Raw genomic sequence first — 21,691 nt, 5'->3', positions numbered from 1 at the left:
CTGCAAACAATGTCATGAAGCAGACTGAAGGAACTGCCATCCAGCAGAACTGCACCGGTGACAGAAGCAGAGCCCCAGTAGTTAACAGATTGCAGAATTGTTAATTTGAGACATATAACTATTGTACTATTATTACTATGTCATGTTGTTCCACTGACACAAATTCTTTCAGAGAGAGAGACTGTGTATGTTGCACAACCATAAATGCTCTGGATCAAAACATATTACTTATAAAAAAGCTCCATCAGGAGCTTTGGAGTAGTCTCTGAAACCTCCTTGATTTGGAAGAGATTTGGGGCAGTTCTATTTCCACATAAAACAGGTCATATAATCCACCCACTGACCTGGCTAGACATAACATGCCCATGTAACCAAGGCGAGGTAGCTGGTCTCTGCACTGATTCTGGTTTTCAAGTGAGAACCTTCATTCTTCCCTCAAACTCTACAGTCATAGAATGCCAAATTGGGGGAAGGGTTGGGAGCCAATACACCTCAGGCCCCTTGGAGAATAGCAGTAACTAAACCTTGAGCCTGCTCACAATAATGTGCTTTAGCTATTTTCCTTATGACAGAAACCACAGAAATAACTGAAGACTTACTGTAGATTTATTTCTAGGGAAATGAGAGTATTGAAAAAGACAGCGTAAAATTGATTTCAAGCCAAGCCAAATGGAATGAATGGCTTTTTCTGGTTCATAAAGTATCTTATGGTCTTTCCATATTCATACTGAGTAAGCAAGGGACAATCCATAATTATCTTAGCAGACTATACTGATGTTTCCATAGACTATAACAGTTGCAACTTGGAATAGTATATAAATTATAGAAAAGAAGACTAGTGAGATCAAGTATTCAGTTACAACTGCATTTAGTTTTTAATTGCAGTTTGCATGAGCTATTTTTTCTCCTAATCTACAGTGACTAACTCAAATCATAAGTCCAATCATTAAAGAGGAAAAAGTAGCATGTTTCATGTGCAAAAAACCCCAAAATACTAATCTTCCTTTTGGAAACACAAACAGCATATGTTATTGACACATGAAGTGCCACTATTAATACATGCAAAAGCCCCACACTACTTGATTAAAACCACAGATAATTAAACCAATAAATAGGTAATTTCAAGTCTAATCCTTTACCTGCTGTAACCTTTAAATGGTATTTCCAAAGGGTTAATGACTTATGACAAAACTGTCTAAAAGTTCTGAAATACTGAAACCAAGTTTACTCAGGTTTGGAACAAATGTAAAATTTCAGAAGATTAAAAAAAAAAAGTTTAAAATAATTAAAGCATGTGGCTTAGAAAGCTCTGAAACAAAAATTAACATCAGCTCTAAGGTTCCTGCTTCACCTACTGCTCCTAAATTCCAGATTCCAGATTTCCTGTAGTGGATCTGTACCCTTCTAGAGCCATCCATCAGCACCAGATGTCCACCATGCATGCTACAGAGCATCAGTCATGTAGAAGAGAGAATCAGCAGAGTCGGTCTGCTTCAATTCCTGAGCTCTCAACAGTTTCTGAAAAACACACTAGCTCTTGTGGTGTTTTTCTGAGTGTTTCCAGGTTCCTCCCTGCAGCCTGGGTTCGCATCCCAGAAATGAAGAATTCCTCTGGCCCCAAGTTGTAAAGTAGTCTGCAGTGATCATAATGTGGTGATGCTGTATTGAAGTAGTGGACCCTGGAACATATGCTGCCTAGAAACCTATCTGCATGTCATCAGAAGATACCTCCGATACATTTCCAAACAATATTTTTGCATCATTCTCTGAAAAAAAGTTTTGTCAGGACATTTTACTATTGGTTTTCCTCAGGAGGACAAATGCCACTTAAGTCAGCAGGATTTGTATATATAGATAGGTATCTCAGTATAGATACATATCTCAGTTAATTTGCAAATTCTAGGCAATGTGTGTAGTCCTATTTATTTCAAGAAGATTAAAAAGTGGTGTAAATAACAACAAAATGCTAAATATCTAGTCTCCTTGCTAGAAAGCCTTGCCAAATAATCTTTCATATTGTTAGCTAAAGCTTGGAACACGTTACTTACTGACTTCTCAAACCATTTAAGAGATGGTATTAATAGGATGCAAAGGGAAAAACCTATCTGTGCATTTCAAGCTGAAATAAATTCTTCTTCATTTACTCAGAAGGATGAAGGAAAAGCCACCATACATGATATAAATAATATGGAGTCCTCTTTCCCAAGACATATAACTTCCATTGTCAAAGCTGATGAAGTAAAAACCAGAGACTATTGAACAAGGAGTGAAAAAAAATGTATGTTTTTTCTAGTTTTAGTAACCTAGTACAAACCAATTAAATATAGCAGACTTGGTAGATAAAAGGGCATAGAATTTTTAAATTAAATGCCCTTGGCAAGTATTGTCTGTCACAATTACTCAACAGTGATTATATTTGTATTGTGTTATCTTTGAGACTTCTGAATAATGATACAGACTAGATGCAGAGTAGTTTGAGTTGCTTATGTTTAATTGCACCTAGGTATAAAATATCTGTTAAAGTTATATCTGCCTATATGTTACTTTATTTTAATTACTATCAATTCGTATTTATGCCAAATATTTACATAGCACTATGTGATATAAATATACTCTTTGAAAACAGCTCTAAATATAATCTGTAGAACGCTAAGTCAGAACAGGACACTTGTATGTTTATTTCACAGAATATGAGTTCTTAGGTATTAAAACAAATCCGACTTCCTCTTTTGTCCTTTAATATAGTAGAGCTTTGAAATGATACTTGGAACTTACTCAACTGTCAAAAGAGAGGCAAGATCTTTTTGACTCTTGTGAACTTCAAGAAAAAAACAGGTATTACTGCTGAAAGTATAACTGGCTTGGGTGCTAAGCACTATCTGCAGTACTTTGGCAGCCACAATTTTACAGAGGCTCAATTAAACTTGCAATAACTAAGTTAGAAAATTTACCTTGGACTTATGACTGCAGCCCCATGTCCTGTAGTCAAACTGAGAAACACATTTACCTTCAGTATTCCTATTTACAAAGTGCAACGTAAATAAATAGTCACCTTATAAAAGAAATTGGTGCGTCCAACAGATCCAATTTTTCCTGTGTGGTTCATGAAACAAATGTTTCCTTCAGTAGCACCATAAAACTCACAGATTTTAACAGCACCAAACCTATCTAAAAATTCTCTCCATACATCACTTCTTACTCCATTCCCAACTGCTAGTCGGACCTTGTGATTTTTTTCTCCTTCCTTCTGTTAAAAAAAGAAAAAAATAATTTAAAATATAATATACTGATAACTGTATTTGATTGTTGCATATATCGTGGGGAAAATCTACCTTCTTTAAATACATCAAGTATAAACAACAAAAAAACCCCCAACAATTCAGAAGTTGAAGAAAGCTCCATAGCTCTCCTACAGGTAGAGTGTAGAAAACTGCAATCAAAAACCTATTACCTTGTTGAGCAAGCAAGTTATTTCCTGAATAAAGGCTGCATTAATTTATATAAATGCTTCCATATTTTAAAAGTTGTATCATCTCAGCCTGTTTCCACTCAGAGGAATTAGAAAACCGGGAAGAACAGAGAAATGCAGGAATTATTTCTGTCAAGGGATTAAAGTCAGCAGACATTAATAGTTACTTTCTTGTGTCTTCAGACTGATTATAAGAAACAATCAGATTTCACACATTTGTAATATCTGATCATTCCCACACATTGCATACAAGTTGTCTTCTGTATTTCTTTCAATATTAAGACTTGCAAGGCTTTGTTCAATGTTACTTGGAATACATTACTTCTTGGTGATCTTGAGTCTTTACTGTTGTCAACACCCATGTTTTATTACAAGAAACACAATAATATGTGTTCATCCAGTTCAGTGAGACTCTAATTTCATGAATACATTCTCCAAACTTGCAATTGCATGGAGCACCTTTAAAACACAATCAGATTGAAGTTGAAGTATCAGAAGGCAAAAAGTCTAAAATGTTGCATGGTTTTGTTGGTTTTTTTTTAAGTTACACCCATATTAAAATAAGACTCCCTTTTTAATCAGTGCAAGTAGCAATGCAGAATGCCCCAGAAGTGAGACAGCACAAAATAAATATAGGTACAGTTTGTTACCCTATACATTTAAAACTGCAGAGCACTCTGGTACTGCAACACTGTCTGTATATACCTCTATATATGTACACTTACACAAACGTATACAAACACCTCTATACATATGTGCATATATGCACATATTCACACTCTTTATATATTTATGTGTGTGTGTATATATATGTATACACACACATCCACATACATATACTAAAGAAAGCAGATAGTCTCTGTTTTCTGTTCTTCTATTCTATTCTATTTCCTTTTCCCCTCCCAACTCTAATCCAGCATGAATTAGGTATGTCTTTATAGTGAAAATGCATTTTAGCACCTTTAATCTGGCATAAAATCACAGCAAATCATTTCTGCAAAGAGATCTGGTCAGCTGACTGAAACAGGAATCTTTATATATTTCGGATGTTAAAAACAAGTGAAGCTTCTGCTGAGTACATAGACAGGAGCGTTCCTCAGAGGCTTATGCTTTGGCCAAACTCAATTTTTCATGAGGATCATGAATTCTCACTTCTGTAACAAAAACTGCAAGCACAGTGAAGTTTTAAGTTCCTCCTCTAAATCACAAAGACTAAGTAAGTTTTCTTCTTCCTTCTTCAAAACCAGTAACTCATAGAACGATAAATTACTTTATTGACTTTCACAGTCTTTCTTCTGGAAATTAAGTTCTCTTGCTGGGATGATTCAGCAAGGGACTCACCTATTTCACTAGATGCAGACAGCTCTTGGCAGACTACAATCCTGCTATTTTACCTCAAACCTCCATCACTCACCAGCCTCCCTCAGTCACTAACCATTCTGTTTTTACAACCACCCAATTCTTCTCTTTTCCCTTCTCCTCTCCTACCTCACTTTAGATTGAAAAGTCATTTCTAAACACACAAGCACATACTTCACTGACTTCATGCTAAATCATTATTAGGAAGTGCTGCATTACATCATAGTACAATGAAACTGACCATGGCCGTAGCCTGTAACAAAGTGTCTAAAAATTGCCCACAGATGTAATTTTTGGTGTGGTTTGTTTTTTCAACTTCAGATGCAATATCACAATGCAACAGTGTAGATATTCATATATCTGAAATAATAAGGTCTGTTACATTACACATTCAAAATCACTATACCATCAATGAACAACAAAAGTATTCATTTTTTTAAGAGAAAGTGTTTCAGTGCTACTTTGAACTTTGTCAGGGAAGCTTCTAATTCTTTTTCTTCCCCCAGAAAACTGTCGACCATCTTTAGAATATTCCAGTCAGTTCAACTTAAAACTTTTCAAAGTAGGTTATTTTCCTTACAGTTTCATTGTTAAACTGAAATTAATGTGTTGGTAACTGAACTGCAGTTACCCCTTGCTGACACCACTTAATTATTCAAATGTACTGCCTCTGCTAAGATAGGAAAAACAGTCCAAGAGATTCTTTCACAGTAATCCTTTGTTGCACAATGAACAGAAGAGACAAATATGTGCATATATATACACACACTAATTAATTGGGTCATTGATCAGGCTAGGAACATTCAAAATCTCTACAGACCAGGTTAATAAGCAGGTGAGTTTGCTTCTATTATTTATACTTCAAGAAAAATAAAAGCATTGATGGCTGTTTGCTGAAAAGACACAAATTAGGATGAACCAGAAAACAATGGCCCACATGGATTATGGATTTTCTCCAAAAGGACAAATACAGCATCATTTATAAGTGCAGTTACATCAATACTTTCAATTCCTCATGTGATTTTAGCTGGTTTATATTACTACAGCACAAAGTTGTTTCTCTAGTGGAAAAGACGCAGAGTAAACCTGACAGCTCAGAATTCTGCTGTACTTGCAATGTTAACACCTATCAACAATACAATGTAGGACTATCTCACTTTAGGAAGTATTCTCTTAAGGCATTCAGCCCTTTTGCAAAAATACAAAGAAGGTGTATGATGTCATCAAGAACTGATCCACAGAAAGCAAATTTTCTTAAAAGAGAGGGCAGTAATTCACTTCTTCACAGCTAAGGTAAATTTTCTGCAACTGTCATATTTGTGATTTAGTCAGCTCCATCACAGTTGTACCCATCTGTTGATATAAGACTCCCTGAAGGGTACTGCAGGGCTTTCTGGGGAAAACACATTAAAAATGTCATGCATTTAGCAGTCTTTCAACTATAGGAATGGAAACTATATGTAATTTAATCTCCCGGCCAGTTTAATAAGTATGAACAGAATGATTATAATGAGGGAAACTTTCAACAGTGGTAATTCACGTTAGTTTTACATGTGAGTAAATTCATATAGCTATTTTTAACATATTTTTACCTAAACTTTTTTATAACTAATACAGGACATTAATTTATGTTATCTTTATGTGTAACTACCTTCCAGTGGAAAGCGAGCCACAGTAAATAAAATGGAGTTAGCCATTTTATCAGCTTTTTCATGACTTGACCTACATATTCACCATCTGTATTATTGTCCCAATCAATGCCAGCGTCCAACTCTAGGGCAGGCATGTTGGTATCCATGGGCACCATGGCCAAAAACTTATGCAGTAAACAAAATGCAATAAATAAGAGAAGGGAAAGAAAAGGGATGATAATTCCAACAAATTCTAGAAACATGGTTGAGTGATGCACACTTAGGGTGTCCTAATGTATGAAAACGGAAATAAATATGCAGGAACTTATGCTTTAAACAGGCTGTGGTACCAAACAGTCATACTTTGAATTTCTGCCACATTGAGACAGCATTTCATCAACTAGCTTCCCTTCGGTACAGTAGATAGAATGATAGGAGTAGGAGGAATTCCAAGGAGTCACCTAGTACACATCTCTTCTGGGAGATAAGCTCTGCTATCCCTGTGCTGTTCCTGACACCTGAACGAGCTGTGGCATGTCAGCCAGTTACCCTGCAACAGTTGGTATGCAGCAATTGTCTGCATGTGTATTCTTAGCCTGCTGCAACAGCATAGTACTTAATTAACACTTCCTTCACTAAAAGCTGTATTTCCTCACAATATCTCATTTACGAAGGACTCCAGTGCCTTGCCCTGGTCAACTATCACAAATAAATTCAAATAATGTGTGTCCTGTGATAATTTGCTCATGCTTTGTGTTTCTGAATGTGATTAATAGTTCTCTATAGATAATTAGGAAGATGGATTTTAGAATAACAGAATGTTAGAACATCTTTCTGAGGTTTTTAAAAATGTCTATTTCTTTATTTTCCTGCACTGTGATTTTATTTTCCTACAGAGTGATTCTGAAATAAAATGGGGATTCAGTCTAAAACCACTTATTTCTAACAGTAAAGATGAAACATTTTTTTCAATGCCTTTTTGAAGCATTAATAAGCAAGAACTGTTCTTAGTTTACACCTGGACTTTTCTTCAGTTCATTCTGCTAAGACCATTGAACCGTATACCAAATATCTGCATACATCATAAATCAGTTTCTGACACACTGTTTCTCCATTTTGAGTGCTTGTTTCATTTGTATAGTAATCAATTGACAAGTCAAGATCTGCCTTATTACACTAAATACCACATTCCTGGGATTTTTCATCTGCCAGTCTTTCCTCCTTAAGTGTTCTTTGTAAACTATGTGGACTATCTACATGATTAAGTTGTTGATAAAAGAAATGCCTTTTAAAGGGCCATCTACAGTGTACTAATTGGTGCAGGAAGGATTCATGACTGTAGCTATATAAAAATGTACTTAGCAGTTGCTTTAAAAGAATACAAGAAAACAGATTCATTGTCTTACTTTTAGCATTTCTGCAGCAGGAAAAGCCAAATGGAAAGAAGCAAAGGCAACTTCAAACAAAGGAGGAATGAAATGTTTCCTGTATTATGGCCTTGATGAAACTAAAAGCAATCTCAGGGCCTGAGAAATGCAAACATCTGTTAAATATAAAATATGATGGACAGACCACACAGGATTTACATTCCTGTATTTAAAAGGAATGAGTTTAACAACACATTCACCAGTTCTCTATTGACACATTAGCCGTGAAAAAAGGGGCATCAGGGAATTAGTAGGGACACTGTAAGATGAGAGATATCCTACTGCCATGATTATGACAGATGTAATAAATTCTTCAAGATGCATGCTTACATTCACTTTTCAGTAATGCTTAATTATAAATTGTAACTAGATTTTTTGAGCAAAATACATACCCAAATTTAAAAATACAAGTACAATAAAGCAGGAAGAGTACTGAACACAGGCACCATAAGAAAGGAACAGGAATTCTAGGAACAGGACACATCCTTCCAGTTCAGGAACTGGTGGGTTGCTATTTAGTAAAGCCACTCTCACCATGCTTTCATTAATCAATCTCCTGATAATCTAATAGATTAGATTATAACAGGAGTTTTCTTCCTTTAGCTCTTCTAATAGGAAGAATTCAGAGAATTAAAGCATGCATAGATTATTTCTTGTGGTCCATATTGCACACAGTATTCTGTGAGCAATATGAAGCTTTACTTTGTGAAAGTATGATTGAGATTTCTAGGCTTCACTACCAGGACATTTTCTGCATCTCCACTAGCTTAACCCAAAAGATGAGTATCTAGGAAAAGAAGCTGGAAGGAAGGAAATTGGTCATGTTATATGACCTCTTAAAGACTCAGAAAAGGCTTGAGCCACCATGCTGGAACCAGTAGCTGACATCACAACTAGCCTTCAGTGCTGTTTTGGGTATGGAAAACCAATGCTTCCTAAGGCCAAAGGAACTCTGCAAACATTACAGAAGACTTTTTCAGGAAGAAAACCTGAAAACCATTACCATTACTAGTGGGAAGAATGAGAAAATAGACACAGAATCATTGTGTGGATGGAGTCCAAGAGAGGTATGCCAGTACATTTAAATAGCAAAAGGCAGTAGCCAAAATGGACGGGATTATAATCTGCTTTGAAACCCACTTTTTTAAAATAATACTGTTGTTGTAGTCATGACAGTTTAAAGCACAAAGTTTGTTGTGATATACAGTGTATTTTTTATTAGATCAACTGATACAGTCTGGAGGCAAAAAATACAAGCTTCTAAATCCCAGGTCCATTTCTAAGCTTCATTTCAGATGTGCTGAATAGGTCCTTAGTCTAAAAATTCTATTTTCTCTAACTGCATATACAAACAGTGTTCGATTCTCCTTTTAGGCACTGTTAATACTGTAGTAAGTCAGTAACAAGTTCGATTAAGAATGATGTCTGCTTATGACATACACAAGTGGTTGCAGATTTTTTAAAAAAAAAAAACCAATAATAATAAATAAATTGCAAAATTCCCCCCAGTAAATAAAATTGTAATGACATATAGAGATTATTCAGAGACTTCAAATGGATGGTACAGATGTGGTTATCTGTAACTGTGACACATTACTGGTTTGGGGTATTTAATAAAACGTTTATGTTGAAAATCTGCAAGGGGCTTGACAAATTTCCACTCTACATTTTAATGATAAGAGAAATAACAATTTCCAGTACTGAACATAAATTGAGCTAAACTTTAACGGGGAATAAAATGTGATGTCGAGTAAAACCTGCATTGTAGAGAAGTGCCTGCTGACTCATTTTTCCTCCCTTACCTGACTATCAAATTCCCTTCCTTCAAAGAAAGCTGTTTCTAGGTGGCAGACAGTGCTATCCAACATACATAAATCCCATTCTTACACCCCTTCCTGCAACGCTTGAGTCAACAGCAGGGAAATAAGTGTTCATTCTGTTTGCTTATCCCAGCAGCATTCACTTCCTTGTTTTCTCCTTCTAAATTACTATTGTTCTAACACAGAAGAGTTTTAATAAAATAAATCCTTAAGCATCTTTTCTGAAGTCACTTCAGAGAGCTTAATCCCATCCAAAGAAACCTTGGCCAAACTGGATCTAGTAGAGAGATTGGCTTGCTTCATCTTAACAAAATAAAGTCTGAAACCTGAATGGTCTTATACACTTGAGGTAACCCCAAGGAAATAGGAAATGTTACTGATGCCAAAGGATAACACTGGCTCAATACCAAATGTACATAAAACAGGACAGATATTGAAAGAAAATTTCTAAGCAATGACATAATTAATTGTGAAATAGACTTTGATTACAAGTAGAAGTGAACGCTGGTTTTAATAGAGAGCTTACCAAGTTCATGCAAGGTATCATAAATCATATAATTAATGTCATAATGTATGACAGCTTACAAGAGTAGAAAACAGGACATAATGATCAATAAAACCAATTTCTAGCCTCTGTTTGTAAACCACTTCAGGTTTCAGGTCTCCTTTACAGAAAAGCAGGAACGAGATGCTGCATTACCATTCATATCTTTCCAAAAGCTTCAGGATGCAATGTATTATTTAAATAGCTCATTACTTCAAATTTGAAATAAATCTGCAAGTGCATTAGGAAGATTTTGTATACACTTTAAATGTTAAATCTTAAATGTGCTGCAACCCTCTAAGGAAAATATATCCACAGATTAGTAAAGAAGTATTGCCAAGGCCTTTGCTTAGAGAGGAAATAGGGAACTACACTATGCCATACTTCTGAAATTTCATAGATCATTGTTAATAGAGACTTTGAGCAATGTCAGCCAGCAAGACCAAGTTATAATTTGCTGAATATTCTCTTTCACTGGAGTAGTCATGCTAATATTTTAGAGCAGGATCCATTTTGTAGCTACTGATGGCTACTAGCCATCATTGGTGGCTCTTGTACTTTCACTATGATGAACAGACTGCAGAAAAAGAGCTTGGAAGAGGGCAGGCACAAGGATTACTCACTTATTTAGGAGCCCAGAAAAATCTGTGAACGTCATATAATGCAAGGTCCCTGTACTCACACGTAAGGAAAAAAGACAACTTCCTTTTCTAACCAACGTTCTTTCCAGACAACAGGTTACTAAACCAAACTGGATGCAGAACAGGTTTCAGAAAAATTCTACTGCAAAAGAGTCTTCAAGAGATCTTTAAGAGCTGTGAGTGGGAGGCAGAAAGTTCAAACAAGACAAAACTAATAAGGAAATCTAAGCCAAGAGTCTATATGCTACCACAGAGACTTGCCAAAAGTTCTGTTCAAAATCTGTGAAATAAGAGGCCACACTGTGGCCTCCAACTATTAGAAATATAACATTTATTTCAAGTTTAGTGTTGAAGAAACAAATGAAGCACTTAAGATAATTGTTATGGTTTTAATCTATGTTCATTGGAAGGGCTTTATAGGACTCTAACCTTGAGAACACTGCCCTCATAGTATCTTCACAGAGCTTTAAAACTTGTATTAGCCATATCTTTCTCATGCTGCCAGTATATACAGTACTCCTAAGTTAATGAAACTTAGAGAGAGATAACAACTTGGCAAATTATTTCACCTACTTGAAAAATAATAATGGATTGCATAACATATTTAAAATCCTTCCACTTATTCGTGTGAACATGTTTCTCTTCCAGTTTTAACATGACAAATACTTACTATTTTTCTTCAAGTACCTAGCTGTCAAAATGATTCATTTTGTAATTTTAGTTTTTCTTGATAAGGTACATTAGGGTTCTCTTTAGCCAGCTAGCAAAAAAAATCAAAACCAACCCCCCGCCCCGTAGCCTCACAGAGCAAAGAGTTTAGACATGCCAGCTCCTTTAACTTTACGATGGCTTGGTAAGGATTTAAAAATGAGTGAGTTTGGTTTAGAAAATGAAGTATACTAATCTATCATTCTTGCTTTAAGACACTGAACAGGATAAAACAGGGAAAACAAAATGCCATTCTCTAACTGTACAGTTAAAGGACAGAAAAGGGGAACAAATAATATCTGAGGCTGCAGACACAGCAAAAGTTGGGAAGTGTTGGACAGAAGGGATATGACTTTGGGGAAATCATGTTAGTCTACAATGAAGAAAAATCACAATTTAGAAAAGCTAGGCCCTTCATATGTTTTGATTTTCCTTTTGGTCTTTAACTTGACTTTTCATTGTCCTGTAACATTTGTTTATTTTATTAAAAAGTTAAAAAACAAACAAACAAACAAACAAACACCAAAAAAAAGAAAGAGAGAGAAAGGTATCACTATTCTGATTTCACATCCCAGTCAGTGGTGGTCACTGGGACATCAGCAATGCCCTCTTTAATTCAAGAACATTGTCTTTGCTGAGGCATGCATGGATAGTGCCGCAGGATCTAGGACTCACTGCTACATTACTTAAACATACTTCTGAAAATTTCAGGAGAAAAAAAAAATCCAATATCTTATGAACACTGACCTTTTCCATTCACTGGTCAGCAACTTGAGATATTAATGGAAATTGTTATTCTGCTGGAAAACAAGACTGATTTGCATTCTCTTCGATTTATTAGCACACTGCTTAAGGAGGAGGTTATTCTAAAAATCATAAAATGAGGACTTGCATTAGAAAAGAATTTTCAGATTAATTAATTTGAATTATTGGCACCATTTCCTAAGAGATGAGTCATTTCAGTAAAATTCACTGAAAAGGAAATAAACCACTGATTATTTTTTTTAAATCACAAAATGAAATTATGATAGAGGCAAAGGGAGAATGTTCAAAGAAATAACAGTTGCATTGCATCCAACTTCTGTACATTTTCACAAATCTCTGTGTTCTCCTAAACATTTTGTTAAATTAAAAGATGATACAGTTCTTTTTGCTTAATGTTATACAGGTACTTGGAAGCTGTTATTTATTTTTACTTAGTATTCAAAATAAAAGCTGTTTACGATCATAAGTAACTGTGTAAAGCCATTTATTAAAATGCTTAACCACGTAAGATAATGTATGATGTAACATTTAGGATTTATTATTGAAACACAGTAGGACAACCTGCAGCTCCTAAATGGATGGAAATTGCCAGCATTAGCAAGATGAATTTTAGTTTATACTGGACAATGAATGTTTGTTTCATATTCATTTTGACACATTTAGCACAAGCATTTGAGGATAGAAAGTCAGCTGGGTTTGCTATGCAACAGGTTTTAGCTGTTCTGTCTATATTATTCTATACATCTTGAATTAATTCCAACAAATTTTAGTCATTTAGCTTTGCCTAAACATCTTGGGCTCTCTCTATCATCAATGCGTAGATACAGAAACATACCAGCAAATAGCCAGATCAAGAGTTAATTCAGTTAACGTGAGTCAGCTACACGTGGTAATTACAACAGGTTCAGCATACTTAGGACTCAATACCATATAGATAGACCATCACACCACTGACTGCCAAGGGAAAGGAAGTATTTTCAGGTTAGGGCTAACACAGTTTCAGAGAGGAATGTCACTTTAACAAAACTAGCTTTGCTGTCTGGAATAGCTTTCTAACTGCAACAAAAGGCATTCTTCCTTTGAGCTGCTAACCAAGACAAAACCCCTTCCAAATTTTAAAATATAGTTTAGATGGTCTCAAAACAAGTACATTTCACAAGCCAAAACAGTGCTAAAACATGACCTACAAAACTTGAGACCTCTGATATGCTTATGTGCCAAGAAAAAAAGTTTTGAAAATTTTGAAAAGACATTGAACAGTAATCCTGGTTTTCTGAACTTACATTGTGAAACTCTTGCGAAATATTTTTTCACCAAATGATACTGAATCAGTTTTTAGTCTCAAAATATTTTCTTTTAATACTTTAACATCTTCCTGAATCAAGCCATTTGGTTTTTTTTACAGTCTACAGATCATCAAATATTTGAAGAACCTCACACAAAAAAAAGGCAGAGGGACAGGTTGAGTACAGTTTTATTTCCCTTTTAACATAACCACATTAAGAACAATAAACTTAAACATCACTTACAGATGAATAGCCATCATTGTGGTTCCACTTACCACTGGCTGGCTGCAAAGGTAACGACAAAGTTCTCCAATGTACTGGATGACGGTCACATTGTACTTTTTGCAGTCACTCCAAAACTGACTAGCTGAGAACTTCTTTTTTAACACACAGGTTGCACCTTCATGGAAACAGTAGAGAAGGAAATGAAGCATTTTCTCTATATGGCAGCTTAGCTAGCTATGTTCACTATTCCTACAAAACAGAAAATGAGAGGAACTAAAAGCAGCCTTGTTCAGAGAACTATATGGTATTTATTAGAAGACATGCATTCAAACCTGGTAGAAGGGAGATGAACCCAGTCTCCTCCTCGGTGAGACAGTAAACCAATAGATAAGAGGTTACAAGCAAGAAGACACCTTCTCTTTGTTGCTGTTGTAACATTATTCAAAAGAGTTTAACTGGAAATATCCAGAAAAGTCAGCCTGAATTAGCAAATAATTTGGGTATCACTGAAACTTCATTTTTCAGCAAAGAAAGTATTCATTGATGCACATTCAGACAGAATTAATCCATAATCGAATGATCTTTCCCTTGCTCTGACTTGTCCTTGATGATTCAAGAAGCAGGAAAAATTTGCCATCAAGTTCTAAATAATCTTTTATAAGAGAGTCACTGAGGACACCTACATTGTCTCAGTAAAATATGTATTTTATTGTCCATGCCAGAACAGTATACAAATTAAATGGAAAAAAAAAGTTATGTATCATCTAAATATATATGACAAAGCTGAATGTTTACTATAAATATATTTGTCAGTCTTTTTAATTTCACCAAACTACATTTTAGTTCTATTCCACTGTACAATGCTTGGTCTGTACATCCACTAATGCATTATACACTCTGCCAAAATATTACAAATGTCCTTAAACTCCTTTTTACCTAAATATAAAAGAAATTCTTATCCAGTACCACAAAGATAGCTTGTAAGAGATCCTTTGCAATTACAACACTCCTCTATCCCCAAAATACAGAAATACAAAGCTATTCCCAAAAGACTATTCATTTGATTTCGGCAAAGCATTAGTTTCCCTAATGGCAGTGAACCTAAGTGTGTTTTATACATTTTTATAACAATTAATTCTCTATTGACAACACAGTTAAATGAAATGAGCCCTACCCAATTCAATGCATCCACCGATACCAAGAAGAGATGCTGCACTGTGATAAAGAGGCAGAGTGATATAAATGATGTCTTCTGCAGTAGCACCAAAAGCCCACAGTCCAGCAGCTCCTTTAAGAACCTGCATGTGACTGATGACTGCGGCCTTTGGAAGACCTGTAATGAAAACACAAAACCATGCATAAAGATAATTCAGTTTTTTTTTTTTCCTGTGTAAGGTCTCTAAAATCACAAAAGAATCAATTGTTTCTTCCATATAGAGCCAACAAAGGGCCAAAAGTTTTAGTGTACTGTGGGACTTCCTTTAACATAAAGAGGCATCATACTAGATCTCTTTCAGGCAAGAGTCATAGTGACTGTAACATCATTAAGAAAGGTATGGGATCTACACAAAGTAGATCACGAAGTGGGTGTGTATCTAAGATATGTACATCTAAGTCTACCTTTTTGGTTTAGAATGCTAGGAAAACTTGTAGAATTAAAAAAAAAAAAAAAAAAAATCCAGCAAAAAGTCCACTCCAGTTAGGTCCTTCTTAATGAGTTTCTTCAGGTTCAGCACAGAATTTCTGTTCAGCAACACAGAGACTCACATGCAAGAGCGTGGGCTACTACTCCGGTACCCATTATTGTAAGTAGGGGATGTGTTCTTGCTTCATATACATTCTCATATACACACACAAATTTCAGGCTGAGTCCTGACGATGAACAGTGAGAACCGTTAAAAATTTAAAAAAATGTAACGGTTCAGAAAGTTTTCTCACTTATTCTAGCAAAGCTATCATTCATTTGAAGACTGAACTAGAGCTGTTAACTGGAAGTGTAATCTATGGAGATTCTAGCTACACTTCAAAGCTATTCCAAAACCCCTCACACTAAAGAGAAAAGGCAATAAGCCCATGTTGCCAATGAACCACTTATAGCAAGAAGTGCTCTACAGAGTCTTAAGTTTTTTCCTACCGCCTGTACAGACAGTTGACTACAGAGTGTGCAAGATACTTCTTCCTTGTAACTAAGTTTACTAGTCATTGATTTTAGGAGCAACACTATGCTCTTGTTTTATCAAATAAGTGTGAAAATGCTCAGTTACTTTAGATTAGAATTAGTTATTCCATATGTTCAGACTAAACAAAACTTACTCTTTTAGTTACACAGTATATAAAAGAAATCCAATGTAATTTAATGTAATACATACAAGCATTCAAAAATATTTTAAATTCTACATAACTAAAATTGGAGACTTCACACAGATATTCTGAATGCAGTTATAAGAACAAAATCCTCCTACCTGGTGAATTCTATATTTTTTAGCTAAAACTCCTTACTTTTAACCAGCAAGCTCAACAAAATTTATATTAGCAACATTACAAACATACCTGACCTTTTGACAACATTTATAACTTCCAAATTTTTTTACGCTAGACTGACAGGTTTATTTCCTAATTTTACCCCAGAACCCAAAGCAAATAAATTAAATAATTAGTTGTATGAGGGAACAAAGCAATAAAACACATCTTCATTTTAAATCTTCTTGTGACTAAAACTGTTGTGTTCAGCTGAATGGGAATGCCAATCTGCTTATCTTAACATCATGCTGCTTTTCATGTCAGTGATCAGTTTTTTTAAAGTCTTAGCTTCCTAGCTCCTGCGGCACTGGTAATAAATTCAGCCATCTGTTTCTAAACTAAAAGGCTAGTAACTTAATCCTATTTTCTGTCTTTACAGTGACCTGCATAGAACATGATTTAATGAAGAAAAACCAAATGTGTATTTGCTTGTTTGAAGATCGTTTTTTGAAGTTCTATATACAATGTTAGCTATATTAGATAGGCAGTGGTATGCGATCACAAAATAAAATTATCATTGTAAACCCACCAAAAGAGCAAAACATTTTATAAACACCTTAGCTGTGAAGTAATAAGAGGTAAAGCTTCTCATAGTATTTGCACAATGTGGCAGGAAAAAAACAGAAGAGAAGCCCATAAACCACTGAATATAAACAGTCACTGACAAGAAACATGCTATTTTCTACCATAATGCTTCTAGATGAGAAATATGATATTCTACCATGAAAAGATGAACCAAAAGGTTAGTGTTTCAGAAAATCAAGTTTCTAGATGAAAGCTGAAGGAAAATATAGACTCTTTAGCAGACATGTACCTGTTGTTCCTGAAGTAAATATATATAAAACAGATGACTTGAAGTTGTTGGCAGAGTGTCGATTAACTGGAACAGGATCTTCAGATGCAGCCTCTATTTTGTCTAAAAGGGTATGCACACTTGGAAAAGTGGAGTCTTTGGTCATTATCCAAACACTAATGTCCTTCTGGAGGTTAGGAAGAATTTCTTCTAGTGTCCCAAGCAAATCTTAAAAATTAACATAAAATAATGTTACTTACATTATGTCTTCACAAAATCAGCAAATAAAGTATTTTTTCCTCTGAAAGTTTTATTTTTTATAATCAAAAGAGGAATGAAAATCACCTCCATGGACATTAATAAATTCAACAAAATAATGACAAACTAGAATGAAAATTCACTGAAAACAGGATATAATGTGGTAAAAATACTGCTGACCCCACACGGTCTAAGTGTCAACTAGCCCTCAAGGCAAAATGGTGAGCCTTGATTACTAGCTCCTGCTTCCCACCTCATTTTGGATAACCCTTGGTCATTGCTAAGACCAGAATGAAGTGTAGTTAAGCTTCAACTTCAAATAAATCATGAAGAAATCTACTGAAGATGCAAGGCATATATATACATAGCTGGTAATTACAGTGGAGGTTTGCCTCGATGCCCTCAACAGCAATCTCTCATCAAGCAGTATTTTTTTCAAAAGCACAGAAGTGACTAATTTAAAAACAAATACACAAACAAAAAACTGTACCATATATGTAGGTACCTGAATTACACAGAATAGAAATAAGATACAGGCCCGTGGCTTATTCAGACACTGCAAAAGAACCATATGGCTATTTACGTAGTGCTTTGAATGGTTTAGATACCTTATTTTAGGTACATTAGATATTTTATTTTCTTATAATCACATGTTCATTCACTAAAAGCCATTCATTCTATTGGCTTTCACCTGAATATAAGTACAAACTCACTTTTATAAAATAAAACCAGCAGCATAACTAAGATCTATTTTGTTGGGTTATCAGGAAAGAAACCATGAGAGAGGATCCCAGGTTAAACAAAAAGAAAAAATACAAATAGAGGCCAATGCTTAAGTAATACATTTGGTATTTATGTTTATATTTCTAAGCATTTTTACAATGTGTCACTTCCTCATAACACTGGACAGGCATTAAAGTACTAGTCCAGGAAAACTCTCAAGGATAGGAATAATATCACTTTCAATAGAACTATTCATATACTTAAAGACTCATTTACACTTAAGTGCTTTGCTGGATCTCAGCCTATGTAATTAATCTTGCAAATATTCCTGTGAGTATAAATTTATGTTATTATCTCAGTTTTTACAGATGAATAAACAAACAAAGTTGACATGCCTCACCCAGAACCTCATAATGAGGCATTGCCAGGGCCAGCATTTGAAATCCTGATGTCAGCGCCAAGCTAATTTTGCAAATATTAAATATGGATACCCTTAACAGAACTCCCTTGCATAAATTTTACACCAAAATAACTGAAGATTTTTAATCTTTCAGAAAACTACTTTCCTAATGACAGGCTGCTCTATATATTTTAATGAATGACATACTAGTCTCTATTACTATAACAGAGATATAGCCTACTGTCACCAACTAAACATATGTCTTACAAACCTAAAGCCTACAGAGTACAAGTTCTATAAATTTTATAAACGTTTAGCAAATAGATCTGATGGAGTGTGACATTAAAAGTTTTGTGTCCTAACTTCCTTGCACTGTAGAATGATTTCAGGAAGGAATCACTCAATTATGAAAATCTAAAAGATAGATAGCCTCCTGTTTGAATCATTGGAGTACAGTCCCCTTCCACTATACATAGCAACAGACTGAAAAAATGTGAATAAAAAATAATGTTAAGGACAATAGTGTTATCTGCAGGAAATCCCAATGCACTGAAAGTCAAGGTTCATTAGCATATCAGTTCTGTTTTGCTGTTGTATTATAAAATTAGGGTATATTTTTCAAGTAATAAATATGAAAATATAACAGCATTATTTCTAATGAAAAACAGCTATTAATAAACCAAGTCTGACAGAATAACTATATACTTATTACCTTCTAATACTGATTTTTGTCTTCTTATTATGCATATATATACATATATGTCTCCTAAATGTACTAATGATAGTTTGTGTAGGTATAAGGTTAGTCTCAGAACCTAGCAAAGAAACACAGGTATTAGAAGTGGCTAGACCTCCATTTCTGTTCTCAAAAATAGTAAAAGAGTACAGCATTCTCTGTCATTCTTTATTGGTGCACTGGCTCCAACTACAGTGCCAGCAAAGATATTAAGGATTCTTAATTGTTAAGGATTGTTAAGAATTTCTGGGCTCCTCCAACTTCCAGTAATAATTTGAACCAGCCTCAGCTGTCCATCCTATGTAGTGTCCTTACCAGATAACAAATGTGATGTACAAACACTGAGAAAAACTGCCCAATAAAAGTCATCAGGCAAAATTATGCTATGTAACTGAAGTGTAATTATAAATGAAATCTCACCTATTGTTTAACTGAACAAGCAAAAGGCTTGGCAAAAAAACCCTTAGTGAGTATCACCCTTTTAAAATACTGCAGATCCCAAAGGGATCATTGTGGCATTTCCTTATTTTCCATAGATAAATTAATTCCTTCTTGCATTTCCTTAAATTGTTTTGCTTTTTACATTTTTGAAAGTGATGAGGATGAAGCTGTATTACCTACCAACTCTTAACTTCTCTACAGAAGACATCTTTGTTTAGGACTGCACGACATGAAGAAATTCGCAAATATTTCTAATTTTTTAGTATTCAGAAGTTCTAGATAAGATGTGCACCAAGTTCGTTGTGTATTTGAGTAACATGAAGTGCAAGTCTGTCACAAAGAGGATTTACCTCTTCTTTTTCCCTCTCTCCTTCTTTCAAAGGAAGGAAGATGGCAACTATTAATTTCAACTCCAGACACAATCATTTAAGATTCAAGAATTACAGGAAGGCATAGCTCCCTTTTAGTAGAATGAAACATATTTACTCTAAATAATTAAGATCGATCTTTAAACATACACACTGTTCATTGTTTCTCTAAACACTCACTCACAAAATCTATGGGTTTTGCTGTTGCACAAGGCTTGCTTCGTTTTTTAACTACTATTGAACTATAAATAGATTATACAACAGGATTTTTCTTCTGTGCTCAGGCATCTAGTACTTCGAACAATATATGTGAACAGCTTGTAATTATACATTATCTTGAAAGAAATTTCTAGGTAAATAGCAGAGAACAGCAGAAACATTAAGTGATTTCCTGAATAAGAAAGGGTAATTTAAAACAGCTGTATTCAAAGTGCCAGAAACTGAAAATTACTTCTGGAACACACAGGAGCATCGGGTGTTTGAAGAAAACTCTCAGTTGTACTAACATATTTCCAAAGAATAATTCTGATGATAGTCAACTAATGTTTTGTTCCATGAACAAAGAACTTCTGTGCCAGATGTTGTGTAGGGCTCATTGGTCTTTACATATCTTCTTGAGCATGTGTCAGGAAGAAACAGCTATCTTGGAGGAGCTAGTTTATTTCTAGAGGTACCTGGTATGTGTCCTTTACCATATAGGAAAGCAATTATGGTAAAACAGTTTAGCTATTTAAACTTGTGGTTTCTCTAAAGTACTTGTTTGCTTTTTACACTATGAAAGTATATTCAGGTTTTGGTTTATCTGTTTTGGAAGCAATGACTGTTTATCTGAAGTTTGGCAATGTAGTCAGCAGTTCTGTGTGCGTTGTTTACATAATTTGTATGTGAATATTTACCATTTGCTAACTATTTGGCTTCTACTGGGAAAAAAAATGTCTGTAATTGGTCAAGATGAATATGCTTCTCCACTTTTTTTGCTTTTTATTCCCCCTCTTGCTCTTAAAGCACTTCATTATTCAATAAAAAGTTTGTGAAACTGTTACATTAAATTCACATGAATACATAACTCAGTTACATCTTTAGAGAAAGCAAGAAAAATATGTGTTGGTTTTGAACTACTGTGCTTGGCTGCAAGTTGCACAAAAGGTTTTTTATATTATTTTCTAGCAAAGAAACAATGCACCCTTTTGGCAAGGACACAGCTCTACACTGATGAAAGGAATACATCAGATTATGAGATCAACTTGTACTGAACACAAAGTTACTCAGGAGAACTGTATGAAATGGTTCTTGCTTAACTTTGATGTGCACCATGGCTGATATGCTCAGTAAGCTATGGCAAGTCCAAACTCTTCCCCACACTGTCTGGCCTCAGAAAATAATTGTCACTGAACTTGATGCCCCAAGTGACTCCTTACACTCAGCTCTTACTCTCACTAAGTAATAATAATAGAAATTACAAGTCAGTTGTGGCTCAGATCAGTGTTGGTATATTGAAATGCCACTGAAGGCAATAAAGGTAGTAAAACAGAAACGAGCTTGGGAATCACAGTTGGCACTGTTTTCCACTCAGGCTG

General features: G+C 34.9%; 1 protein-coding gene across 2 annotated transcripts in view; it reads right to left on the bottom strand.

The window, feature by feature from the left end:
* The window catches only part of SLC27A6 (solute carrier family 27 member 6), a 41,050-nt gene that overhangs the window by 13,339 nt on the left and 6,020 nt on the right, over positions 1-21,691 (bottom strand). Inside the window, exons 2-5 of one of the 2 annotated variants that reach the window (XM_030005381.1) lie at positions 17,210-17,416; positions 15,050-15,208; positions 13,926-14,050; positions 3,053-3,247 (exon numbers count right to left, since the gene is read on the bottom strand). In XM_030005381.1, coding sequence (XP_029861241.1) covers positions 3,053-3,247; positions 13,926-14,050; positions 15,050-15,208; positions 17,210-17,416 — 686 coding nt within the window. The remainder of the gene's footprint in view (positions 1-3,052; positions 3,248-13,925; positions 14,051-15,049; positions 15,209-17,209; positions 17,417-21,691) is intronic. The other variant, XM_030005382.2, reaches the window with a different exon arrangement.

The sequence above is a fragment of the Aquila chrysaetos genome, chromosome Z (assembly GCF_900496995.4).
Source record: "Aquila chrysaetos chrysaetos chromosome Z, bAquChr1.4, whole genome shotgun sequence".
Taxonomy (NCBI): Eukaryota; Metazoa; Chordata; class Aves; order Accipitriformes; family Accipitridae; genus Aquila; species Aquila chrysaetos.
The sequence above is the reverse complement of the archived record's forward strand: the minus strand, read 5'-3'. Positions and strand labels throughout refer to the sequence as shown.